Raw genomic sequence first — 13,144 nt, 5'->3', positions numbered from 1 at the left:
ATCGTAGCTGTAGTCAGTGAGTACCTGTTAACTTGAAGAGTTTTTCTGCTTTTATCACACTGATCTGCTTGCAGAGAACAGAAGGAAAGAAACTGACTTTTAACAGTCAGCTGATGTCTGAGTTGCTTATTTGTTTTACTTTGTGTACTCTTGTTGAGTTGAGTAGTCTATTGTTACCACCACTAGCAATCCCTTAACAATTACTACTGTCTCACTGAAACTTTATATTCTTGCAAGGCATAGTAGTTGAACATATGGAAACATCCACATTGTGAAAAAAATGGTAAAGACAACGCCATAATTCAGTATGTAGACTGATATTAACACAAAACTCCATGGGTGATTCAGCCTTTTTTTTAAAAAATATATATATTTTAATGTATATAAAAACTTTTTTTTAAATTGTAGCTGTACTTAAACTGTCTACAAACATCTTAACTGGATTTTTCCATCAAACCAACACACTAGCAAATTCTGAATAGTATAAAGTATGAATATATAGAGTATGAATTGCCACAATATTGAGAAAGGGTGCTGATTTATGATGTTCATTTTGGAAAGCTCTTGCATATAATGAGATATGATAAACGGCTGTGGTTCTGGCTCCAACAAGATGCAGCAAACTAGTCCTCTCTTGTTGAATATGTGACACGCTGATTCTTAACCCTCGTCATGGGGACCCCAAGAGTAAACTATGAGTAAGAAACAGTTATCATATCCTCAAGAACCCCAGTATATGGGTACTTTTGGGAAACACTAATTAAAACAGAAATAAAAAACCATGATATTACATTATTAGGAACAAATTGACAAAGTCATGAAAGACTGAAATGATAGAATAAAGCACTTGTGAGATATGACAAAAAAAAGTACACCTCTGGGGTCTGCACGAAACCTGGTCAGTAGGATCAGTAGATAGCACTGGGTGGCAGTAGTGCACTAATTTATATAAGAACAGGGAGTTGCCCAGTTCAGTCTTTGGGCCAAAATGACGTAAATGTTAATATGCTGTCTTCTTATTGTTCAGTGCCAACATTCACATACAATTTTCATTTCTGTCTCATTTATTTATATCTATTCTATCTCTTCATTTATACATTCACTTGTTGCTGAGGTTTTTCCTCTTCCAAACTTTGGTTATAAAATGCTGTGTACAGAGCATCAAGTTTATTATTTGTACTGCCTTTTTTTAATGGCTGGAGCAATGAAAGCACCTTTGTTGAAGTTTATTGTGAGCCTCTTAGGCACATTCACACAAACTTACAGAATTTGGAAAATCAGAGTCATACAGGAGGTGTTTACAGTCAGTAGCAGTTTTGTGGGGAAAATGTGCATCACCCTGCCTCTGAGTGGTTTTTGATCAGTAGCTCTTTCACTGGGTAGTTGCTCTCAGAGTTTTGTATGTCTTAACAGGGATTTCAACAGAATGTGCTTCTTAAAACATATCTAGTTTGGGGTTTATCCACCCAGTGCATGCTGAAATGTACTCCAATACACATCCACCCAGCCCATGGGAAGCTTTTATAAAGTGAATGTGGTCATTTTTACAGTCACTGCAGAAAAATGCAAAGCAACAAACCTATTCTTTGTATGGACTCACTCTTTCATGATAACTTACATTGTATATAAAAGGCTACTAAGCTGTGGTAAGCACTATAGTGAGCCCTGCCCAAGTAGATCCGTCCATCTTCAGGATCTCGCAATTGTATGTAGGGTGTGGTTTCACAAACCAGCCCTACCTGTTAAGCTCCCACCTTTTAGCTACCCTACAGTTAGAGCCATGGACTTTCTTATAGAAAATAATATTAAATGTTTCTGTGTTTAAATGTTGGGAATGGACTGACAGGAGTACCAAACTCAAAGTCCTGCAGATGGAGGAAAAAAATCACATCTATCTCATGCTTGGCAGGACCTGAAATCCCCTTTGTGGTATTTGGTCTTGTTCCACTCGCTACCTCTCAACTGTTCCTACGCCTCGCTGCAGCTCAGGCACAGTTTGAAAACTTTCACAGTGAGGTCTGATGCCATACAGCGTCTGAGACCTTTAGCAAAGAGGTTAGGCATTCCTCTCTGCTTGTGTGTCAAACCTAACACTGCTCCAGAATAGAGTCCACCAGTTGAGTGAAGAATGTTCCTTCTCTCCGCAGCCCCTTAATGGACTTTTTGACCCAGAGACATCAACATTCCTGCAGATATGGACGTCAGCGTCCAGTTCAACTGTTGCCAACATGACTAATACTTATATAAACATTTCACTGATACGAATGATTACTGTGATTTTATAAAAGTCCACATAGAAATAAAGCAGGCCACATTTGAGTGGAATTTGCTGATTAGACTTTTAACATTGTAAAGAAATAGTTCAATATTTTGGGGATATGATTTACTTTCTTTAAGAGAGTTCAGTGTTTGCAGAGTAAATATGAAGTATTCTTCAGCTGGTTAGTTTGGTTTGGCACAAAGATAGAAACAGAGGAAGACACCTAGCTTGTCCAGGGGTAACAAAATCCACTAACCGGTACCATTAAAACGAAAACATTATATCTTTATTTATTTTTTTAATTATTTTTGTTGTCTTTTTTTATCTGTACAAAACTAAATGCGTTCCCACAAGTTTCTAACCAATGAATTTTCGAAAAATTTCAATAAATTTTCCATAACATTTCAACTCATTTCCATGACTTTTCAAAGTAGTTTAACATGGGTAGGACTACAAACAAGCACTTGCGGATAAGCAAACTGCTACCACTGGCTATCTTTACTTTGAAGTCAGACTTTCTCTGTGCCAGCTAACACTTATTAGTACTTTTCAAAACATCATGTCTGTGCTCCTTTTGGGGGATGGATAACATAAGATCAATGGTTACACAGTGCAGCAATAGGCTTAAAATAAATAATTATATTATGTATAATCATGTCATGACCATGGCAACCCTGCGAATGATAAAAATAACACCTGCCCCTCTTTCCAGTATTTCTGCTATGGCTAGGTTTAGAGTAGCCCACTGTAGAAAAAAATGATTAAAAAATTCATAGATAAATAAATAAAGCCTTAATAATTTAACCATAGTGATGATGATGTGTGGTTAAAGGCTTGAAGAGCCATAATTAATAAACAAACAGGGTAAATTCAAGTGTTTAAATATTATGATGTATAATTTTTCGTGCATTGTTTATTTTGATGAGCAACCAACTGTTATCTGGTTTTGTTGTCCAATGAGCTTGTTTATCCCGCCCGCCACGCATCAAGTTAGGTTACATTGTGAGGTGAAAGTTCAGGCAGAGAATCAGTGTTGGTTGAGTCTGAAGGAAAAAAGTTTTTCTCTCTTTAAAAAAAAATTCTGGTTAGGCCTGTGAAATATTTTTATACGAGATAAACGATGAAATTATCGAATGTACGCGTGTTGAACATTTTCAATAAAGTTTGGGGGACCTGTAGTCGCTAGTTCCTGTAGTGGGCGTGGTTACGGCGGTTCTGCAACCCTTCACCTGGATATACTTACAGAAAAGTCAGTTTAAGTTAATGCTGTGCCTCCACGTGCTAATTTATGATTTATATTGACGATGTAAACCACAGTGCGGATTATAAAAAGACCGTAAACCCCCTGTCGTTTGCACCGAGGCTGACGAATTTGCCCACAGGTGAGTTGAATCAGCCGCTAGCCGTTATGCTAATTTTCGCTATGTTAAACTCAATATACAAGTGCTAAAAACGTTAGCGTCTGTTGTCCGCTAGCTTCAGTGCTAGATTAGCGCAATTTAAATGCTGTCAATAAGCAGTGTGTTTTGTTATGTTGGTATAGTAAGAAGCCTGTCACTTATTTTGCTTTCATGCATCTTAATGCTATCTTGAGGTAATTGCTGCCGGCTAGCAGCATGGTATTTAAAACCACACCTTCAGGATTTCTAAAAACCCTGGTATAGGCGTGATACAATGATACTGCCCATGCCTGCATTAAACCACATACCTGGGTCTTTAAGACATACGTTTTTTTGAGGGCACACAGTTGATTTTTTTTGCTGTTATTTTCTAAATGAATCTTTGAATGCATCTACATTGCAATTTTAACTTAGCTTTCAGACTTACCTTACCTCCACCTGTTTATCACTTTGCTAAGATTTCAGTAGGTGCAAACATCTATGTTTGAGACCTGTGTATCTGTCCATTATGGTCTTACATCCTCTTTGCTCCTGTCATTTCAAGAGTTTTCCGAGTCTGGTCTAATCTTTACATGTACTTGTAACATCCCTTTTATGTACTTAGGGGTAACCCATACTGGTTATAAGCCAAACTTGCTGCTGGTAGCTTCATATTTAGAGATAAAAAGTAAAAAAAAAAAAAACAGCTTGAAAACCAGGGATTTAGTTGCAGGATGAGGAAAGATCATAGACATTGTGGGAAAGTCCCTGTTGCTTCAATTGCAGAAAACACAAAGAATCCAAAGTATCCTGAACTCCTCATAAACTGAACTGAACTGAACTTTTTATATGTCAAGTATTTCATGACATCAAGTGCGTCTTCGTTTCCTCTCTGATCTCGCTCTGTGTTAGCCTCAGGCTAGCCTTGGATGGCGGACAGCCATGACAGGAAGAAATTACAGAAATGACTGTTGGCAGTTTGGCACCGCTTCCATATCGTATTCCTTTGTGCACCCACGTGCAGACAGTCTGCCAGTTCACGTTGTAAATTATAACTTAACTACCACTCATTATCGGTGTCTTGCTTTCTTCTCTTGTCTTTCCCTGATCTCCTTATCTATTAAACCCATCATTTACCCAAATTTCCTTATATTCATGGCAGCTCATTATTATGCCCAGAGGGTCCACCGCAAATTAAAGCAAATCCTCTACGTGCTACCACTCCAGTTGTGAGGGCAAGGCGTTGGTGCAGAGTTCATTCTTAATGCTGACGTAAAATAATTTCCATCAAGAAGATAGGTGGCAGTGAAGTCAAGGCGCTCTTGAAATCCTCCACAAACTCCTTCAGATTAGTCCATGATGAGCTGCCGATTCTCCTGCACCACTCAACATACGTAATTATCTTTAGAGCAAATGCATTGGTAAATGAATATGGTGTATTAGCACTCCTGGTTCTCTCATCTAGAAATCAATAGATTTTTTTGTTGTTTTTTGGTCAGATGCCTGAAAAAAGGTCTGTGGTTAACACAAGCTGAAGAGACATTAACGTTTTGTTCTGCGACATGAAATGCATCAGTAATACTCAACTCGTTAATTATGAAGCTTTTATTAAAAAGGGAGTTGCTAACAAGTGGCTAAATGAGACTACAAACGTCATCATGCTAAACATGGTTTTAGCCATATTGTGGTGGTGATATGAAGTCATGCAACTGGTGTTGTTCTGGGCAGCTGTGGTTCAGGAGGTAGAGCAGGTCTACTAACCGAAAGATGGGTGTCTTGGTCCTCAACTCCTCCACTCCGCATGTTGTAGTATGCATACTGAACCCCAAATTGCTAACTGAGTAGCAGGTGGCGTCTTGTATGGTAGCGTTGGCTTCCAGTGTGTGAATGGTTAAATGTGACATGTAGTGTTAAAGGGGTTTGTGTGGTCTGAAAACTATAAAGGTGCTGTTCAAGTGTATAGACCATCTAGGCCCATATTTTGTGTACAGGATAACGTTATAACATTTCACTAATACATGAGGTGACTCCTACTTCCACACGAGCCTGTTAATAAACATCATCCCTAGAGGACTCTATAGCCTGAGATCATTAAAATGTAACAACTCCTCCATTGTAGGTCTGTAGGTTACTGTCAGTTTATAGGGGGCTGTGTGCAGGACTCCTAAATTGTCATTTTTACACAATGGCATAGGTGTTAACGTGAAATTTTTCACCTTTTGACATAGTCAGGCTAGCACTTTTCTTGTGTTTGAAGTGTTGAGCAATGCTAAGCTTGGCTAATGCGTCTTGGTGTTAGCTTCACATTTAGTGCACAGACATGAGAGTGGAATCAATCTTATCATCTAACTCTTGGCATAAAGGTACATTAGCAGCAGTTTCACAAAATGCCAAATCATTCTTTTATATTCACATTTTGTTAAACCATCATGCAGTTCATTATGGAAAACCCTGAATCATCTGAGTCATATGTGAGTGTAATGCAATTACTCAGGGAAAAAAAATCTGTTTGTCCCGTTTTTCTGAATTAACAAGATCAGTCTATTATATCAGAGTTATGGGGAAACGTTAAAAGGAAAACAGTTTCCTTTTTTTAGTTTTCTCTGAATTTTGAGGTAATCTCATTAATTCAGGAAAAACCAGAACAGAATTTCTGTCTTAATTGGAAACATTTCGCTTCCATTGAATGAACCAAGAGGGCCTTTGTGAATCCTCTTTTTATCTGTTCATTATGATATATTCAGGAGCAACAGCAGATGCACTTATATTATTAGATTATATTTTTTGATAAATATAATATTGCCTTTCTGTACAAACTGTCTTTAATAGGGATTTGGACCGTCATTTTGAAGATTGCTGTGAACATTAGAGGAACTTTAGCAATTGCGCTGTATCTCCTCCAGAGAGAATTGAAATAAATGCCATCATGGCACATTTTAAACAGGAAAAGACGCGAGAAAGAGAAAGAAAAATGCATAATATTCAAATACATCTAAAATGTTGGAAAGTGACACCATCAAAGAACTCATAAGGTTTGGCATTAGCTCGCTCGTAAACAGATGTTCAGTTATTGCTTTGCACAGTTTGCTCTCGATAGGCCCGCTGCGTTAAACACTGAAAAATGGTCTGATGTTGGTGCGACATCTTTGTTATGACCTCTACTCTGAATTTTCATGTCAAATTACAAGCATAACTGGAAGGGCTTTGTCATCAGCTATCATTATAATAGTGTGGAGGAGACGCTGATGTGCAACAAAATGGACCCAAATATGGGTGAGTGAAGCTCCTCAGAGGGGGTTGGATTTTGCAATTTGATCCTCTCTATAATCTCTCTCCTCTCCAAAACCAACATTACACCATCGTACGAGAATTACGAACTCTTCACAGGATTACACTGTAATTTTAGAGGCTGTAACTGCTGACCTGTACAGAGTGCAAAGGCTCAAATGCTACTTTTCGCTCCCTCTCTGACTCTCCCACACACAAACACACACCACACTAACATATAACTATTTCCTGCCTCTCTTTTACATAAAACATACATTAAATCAACATCAGCCGAGGAGCCGCGCCCTTCACGATATCATAGCAGCTCATTGGTCATCTGCCATCAATCATTGTTGATAAAAGAGGCCAAAGTGCACTAACTGATAGCACCTGTTTCCACAATGGCCCTCTTTGTTCAGTTAGTCAGTGTTTGCATTCCCACTCAGTATTTCTGTCCTGAACCATGTGTGTTCTTGTTACTAGGTGACAGAACAGACGTCATGTGTGTTGTAAGCTCCCAGGGCAAAGATTAGTCAGCCATTTGGGTGTGTCTTGTTTAAAAAACCTCTTAGAGCAAAGCCCAGGAGCATTCACTTTATTTAGTCACATAACTTTTCTTCAAGTTGTCTTGTTTGAGTACTGAGAGCATCAAGTTCAGCTCAGCTCCCTCCAAGCTGCCTTTTAAAGCTTTCCACACTGGAGCTGTTAACTATTGTTCACCCTTTCCTGACAACAGCCCCATTACGTAACAGATTTCCGCAACTCCACATCCTACCTCCCTGAATGTCATACGGTTGCCATGGCCACTGCATAAACAGAGCCATGTTATTGCAAAAGATGAAAACTTTTCCTGTGAAGTCATGAAACAACACAACTTGTATTCACCAGCAGATTTATTTTTCAGACAGGTCACACACAAACGCACACAGGGAGTTCTTCTAAACTGAAACTTTAACACGGGCTCCACTTTCAACATATCTTTTTTCAGTACAGTTTCGGTCATCTCGTGTAACAGCTTTTATTAGTTGGAGTATGTGTGTGTGGGTGTGTGTGAATGTCTGAGAACAGCTTGTCCTGCCAGTTGGACCTCCTAGCTGGAACTGCGCACAGTGGTGGTTGTGATTGTGGTTTTTGAGCCCCCTGTAAAAAAGATGGAAAAATCATGATGGCAGTGCTTCAAGTTTGTGTTACACTGACTAGACTGCTGTTATGTAATGTTGTGATAAAACAGACATCACTTACCTGTACCAACAGGTCTACAATGAGGGAAAGGGAAGAGAAATAAAAACAGTGAGCGGAGTGGGCTTTCATTTCTTATTAAATGAGCACTTATTTTGGTCTAAATGGCCTTATGATCTTGTGTTATTGCATCTACCTGGACTCCTCTGTTTCCAACAGACTTCTGTATGTGGCGATCTCCTGCTCCAGCCTCGTCTTGATGTCCAGCAGCATCCTGTATTCCTGACCCTGCTGCTCGATGCTCGAGCGTACATTGGCTAGTTCGGCCTCAAGCATGTTGATTGTGTTCTGGAAGCCGGCGAGCATGGCACTGTAACGTGCCTCTGTTTCTGCTAATGTCGACTCTAGAGCCCCTTTCTGTTAGAGAGTGGGAAGAAAAAGGAGCTGATTTAATATACAACAATGTAGACACATGCAGCTTTTTGCTCATACTTGCAAACGCCTTGGATTTATATTTGTCAGACACAAAAGCATTTTGCCCTTACTTTATGAATGCAGAGGCGTATGTGTTAGGTTTTGAATGTGTCGTTTAGCTGCTTCTCCACTGTTATATGGAAGTAGTACTGTTCTTGCAGGGAGTGTTACATGATTTACTCCAGATGGGCACTGATAATCCATGGGGGTATGACTTTTGGGTCATCCAGTTCAACATTCCTTCAGCTTTCTCCAAGCTCTTTTATGTCTTCCAGAGTTTGAGCAGATGTCTGTGAAATGTTTCCCCAGCGGGACCCCTTCCCTCCCTTCTCGTCAGCACCCATCACTCTTATCTTTCTCTCCCTCCCTTCTTTCTTTCAATAAAGCCTCCCTCTGTCTACCTCCCTTCTGCTCTTTCACACTCTATCACTGTTTCTCCATTCCCCCCCTGACAAGACAGCGATCCAGGGATCTTGCTCATATAAGGCAAGATCAGTGAGATGTGAACAGTTGTTTTGGGTGTTTTTTTTTCCTCACCATGCTTAGCTGAGACTGTAGCTCAATCTCCAGGCCCTGCAGTGTGCGTCGAAGGTCACCGATCTCTGTTTTGGATGTCTGGATTGTCTCTGTGCTGATTGCCACCTCTTTGGTCAGGGCTGCAGACTGGAGCAACAACAAAAAAAAAAATACAGAAGTCTTGTTGATTGCTTATCTTAGTTTCACAGAAGATAATGCTTAATTACAGCTTAGGCTTTTCAGGGTGTAAACCCAGTCAACTGCGCTGTGTGGGATATGATTGTTTATGGAAAAGTTTTCTGACCTTCTCATTAAACCAGCCCTCCTGGTCGCGACGATGTTTGTCAGTGATGGCCTCGTACTGCGCGCGGATGTCCTCCAGGACTTTGTTGAGGTCTTGCTGGGGTGCAGCATCCACCTCCACATTGACTGTGCCGGTCAGCTGAGAGCGCAGTGCCGCCAGCTCCTGAACAACGTAAGGGGGGGGTCAGAATTGAGATCTATTTCAAACAGTTCTACATGTGTGATGAAGCACTCTCCTGTTCTTATAGCGAGCATCACTCACCTCTGCGTGATTCTTTTTGAGGTATGCCAGCTCATCCTGCAAGCCCTCGATCTGCATCTCCAGGTCAGCCTTCGTCAGGGTGGTCTGGTCAAGCAAACGGCGCAGGTTGGCGATGTCAGCCTCAACCGACTGGCGCATCATCAGCTCATGATCGAATCTAAGTAGTTTGGAGAGTAGAGAACACAGATGTGAGACAGGTGTAGCCTTTGAGGCTTTATGTTTGACATTAACATGATGGAGGTGGGTCAAAGTAAGTATGAAGATTCACGCTCACTTGGTTTTGAAGTCATCAGCAGCCAGTTTGGAGTTGTCAATCTGGAGCAGGATGTTGGCATTGCCGATGGTGGCAGCTGCAATCTTTAGAGAAAAAGAACAATGGGAGTGGGTCAGAGGGCAAAAGTCTTAGTTGATCCTTTGATTGTGCAGTTGCATGAACTCTTTGCTCTGTTGCCAGAAAAACACACACAAATACATCTGCTTCCTTCACATGCAGCACCTCTCAGCTGCATCAGAAGCATCACTGAGTGATAACTGCCATGCACAGTATTCCCCTACACACTGAACAACTTTTTTGTTCATTTTGAGCTTTTACAAATTGTACACCTTCATTAATTGTCCATCAAAACACCAAGGATTCGATTCGGGAGCACACGAGATCATGCAGACTCTGGTTATGTCTCTGCCCTTTTAAAACCCTCCATTGATAATCATTAACAGTACAGCAAACATTTGACTTGTCTAATGTTCAACCTGCCGAGGCCGGCGCACACTTTACCTTGTCCTTCAGGTCATTGATGATGGCCCAATAGTTGCTGTAGTCCCTCTCTGCTGCAGGCCCCTTCTGCTCGTAGTACTCTCTGATCTGTATCTCCAGCTTGGAGTTGGCCGCCTCCAGAGAGCGGACCTTTTCCAGGTAGGAGGCCAGACGGTCATTCAGGTTCTGCATGGTAGCCTTCTCGTTCAGATGCACGGAGCTCTGGTCCAGGGCGTTGGACAGGTCGAACCCACCACCGCCCATCCCCATGCTGCCTCCATACCCAGAGGAGACGGTGCGAAAGGAGCTGGAGGATATGCGTGGGGCTCCTCGGAAGCTGACTCCTGTCACACTGTGAGCCTTGTGGGGAGCAGAACTTTGTGTGTAGCTGCGGCTCTGCCTGATGAGCATGGGTCCACCGGATATCATGCTGCTTTGGCTATACATGATGGCTGACTGTCTGCTGGTCAAGAGAGAACACGAGGAGAGAGGACCGTTGTACAGCTGAGGACTGTAGCAGGACTGTGGAGCTTGATAGAGGGAGGCAGGCTCTTGATATAGTGCTGGACCTGGGGCGGGTCTGGCTGTGAGGAGGGAGGTGGAGATGGTAGGAGGGAGTTTTCCTTTACAGTTCAGCCATGGACTTGGCAGAACATCCATTTGTTTTCCTTTAAGGACTAGGGTTTGGTTTCTTTCCACTCCTGTGAGGAAACTGTTATGGAATGTGTGTGTGTGTGTGTGTAACCGTGTGTTACTGTGTGTGTTAAGGTTCTGGAGACATATATGTGTGTGTCTCCACCTGCATGTATGAGTTCTGTCTGCTTTTGTAAGTACCAGCAGGTCTAGTATTAATCTTACCACCCATTAATAATGCAAATAGAAAAGGCGTGTCATTGTTTTAGTGTCCCACCATGAGTAAACATTCATAATAAGCTCTTTGCAAATAATGTCTTTCATCAGTGCAACCCATGATGATAAGGTTGCGCTACAGGCAAGTTGGTCCAAATTAAACATTTCACAGACAATCTTACAGTCATTATGTATTTAAAACAAAAAATACTACCAAGCTGTGTTCATGAATCACTTCTTTGCAAAACGATTATTTGTAGCATCATGCTAAACAATTACGATTTATAGTAAGGGATATTTCATCAAATGCTAACTTTATCTGCATTGTAGTTTGATCCTTCAGATAAAATGAGTCTGTAATTAATAAAGTTGTTACTGATTGACAGCTGAAGTAAGATTTTGTTGCCTTGAGCAACAGTACAGTGTTGTTTTCTCCATTTCAGTCAAAACCAGTTAAGGGATTTCGTCAGACCCCATTGTTCACCATATCACACACAACATCCCCCCTCAGTCCTGTATCCTGTGTGTGTGTGTGTGTGTGCGTGTGTCTGCGCAGTCCATTTTGTTGGATTTGGCCTCGGTCACAGGCTGTGAGAGGGATGAGACAAAGCACCTCAAGGGATTCTGTGTAGTTTCTCTGTGTGTGTGTGTGTGTGTGTGTGTGTGTGTGTGTGTGTGTGTGTGTGTGTGTGTGTGTGTCCTGAACTCAGAATTGGGCTATGTTTAATTTCTGTGCCCTTGTAGCATAACATGTGGTGTCAGCTGGGGGGAGGGGAGGGAGGCGCATGGGGGTCACCGCTCAGCCAGAGGGAGAAGTGAATCATGCTTCTTATGTACTGGGTGTATACTCAACTGCATTACATAATCTCCCTAAAAATATGGGATCTTGATCACAGATACTTGTGAACAAATTAGAGGATTCTATCTAGAATAAGATATAAAGTGTGAACCAAAAAGAAAATTCAGCTTTTAAACTTTTCTATGCAAACCAGAAACACGTTCTGAACCTTTACCGTCGTTATGTCTGATAATCAGACGTCTCTCTGAATACATTTCTGATTTCAGTTAATCACGCCGATGACTGTAATGCAGTTATTTAGGTCACAAGTAACTTTAAAGTGAACATTTTAAAGAAAAACTTGTGAAATAATAATATCCAGGTCTTTCTGAAAGTTAGATGAGTGAAAATATCTTTACATTTGAATGACTCCTGATGGACCACTACAACTTTCAAAGGGACGGTCCAGCCCACGCCTATTCCCAACTTGTTGAATTCCGCTGCTTGCACGATGATTTTGGCGTCAGATACTGACGCAGAAAGGCGTGGGCTGTCGGGCGGCCTCAGTTCCTATGGTGGCTGGACAACAACTTTCATGGTGGTAGGATTCGCTGAACCACAGCATCATTTTGTTGTGGTGGGAGGGTGGGAGGAGAGGCGGATAGGAGAGGTGGATGGGTCCAACAAACCCTGGACTTTCACTCAGGCCCCCAGGAAGTGCGCCACCCTCTGAAGCAAAATTTACATAGTGGCCAAAAATGGAATTACAGCATCATGTTTTTACCATTTTACAACACATCCATACGCTGTTGGCTGTAAAGCCTGTAATATGGACGTCTTATGTTATGTTACGCTATGTTTCCCTGATAAGTTGTATGTATATTTGTGTGTGTGTGTGTGCTTGTGAAAGAGCGTTGTTCGCTTCAAGCACTCGGGTAACTTGTGTGAGCGAGCCAGCGAGTTGGAGTCAATGCTTGGATACACTCGACCGCACTTGGCCACGTTCGGCTGTCGTTAATCACTTCTATGCATGCTCTATGGGCCAGTAGATCCGGGTATTTTACACTTTCTTAAACACGGAAAAAGAGTTTCCTCTGCTTCATGCGCCACTGAGCAGCTCTTG

At 41.4% G+C, this 13,144-nt stretch overlaps 2 protein-coding genes across 2 annotated transcripts in view; one reads left to right on the top strand and one right to left on the bottom strand.

Annotated features, from left to right (window-relative positions):
* Positions 1–3,486: 3,486 nt before the first annotated feature.
* The window catches only part of krt98 (keratin 98), a 28,383-nt gene continuing 18,725 nt past the window's right edge, over positions 3,487–13,144 (top strand). The window contains exon 1 of the mRNA XM_088075768.1: positions 3,487–3,642. The gene's annotated coding sequence lies outside the window, so the exon portion shown is untranslated. The remainder of the gene's footprint in view (positions 3,643–13,144) is intronic.
* Positions 7,782–10,933, bottom strand: LOC121941775 (keratin, type I cytoskeletal 19). Its single transcript, XM_042484643.2, has 8 exons — positions 10,416–10,933; positions 9,915–9,997; positions 9,641–9,797; positions 9,380–9,541; positions 9,097–9,222; positions 8,282–8,502; positions 8,149–8,162; positions 7,782–8,046 (listed from the first exon to the last, which is right to left on the bottom strand). Exons 1-8 carry the CDS (start codon positions 10,839–10,841, stop codon positions 7,997–7,999), a joined length of 1,239 nt encoding a protein of 412 aa, XP_042340577.2. The 5' UTR covers positions 10,842–10,933; the 3' UTR covers positions 7,782–7,996.

The sequence above is a fragment of the Plectropomus leopardus genome, chromosome 3 (assembly GCF_026936395.1).
Source record: "Plectropomus leopardus strain MGB_pleo_1.0 chromosome 3, ASM2693639v1, whole genome shotgun sequence".
Taxonomy (NCBI): Eukaryota; Metazoa; Chordata; class Actinopteri; order Perciformes; family Serranidae; genus Plectropomus; species Plectropomus leopardus.
The sequence above is the reverse complement of the archived record's forward strand: the minus strand, read 5'-3'. Positions and strand labels throughout refer to the sequence as shown.

Coding starts and splice junctions, on each gene's coding strand:
- LOC121941775 (XM_042484643.2), bottom strand. CDS start 10,841: ATGTATAGCCAAAGCAGCATGATATCCGGTGGACCCATGCTCATCAGG. Junction 9,998..10,415: donor TCAATGACCTGAAGGACAAG/GTAAAGTGTGCG, acceptor TTTTCTCTAAAG/ATTGCAGCTGCCACCATCGG. Junction 9,798..9,914: donor GCTGATGACTTCAAAACCAA/GTGAGCGTGAAT, acceptor CAAACTACTTAG/ATTCGATCATGAGCTGATGA.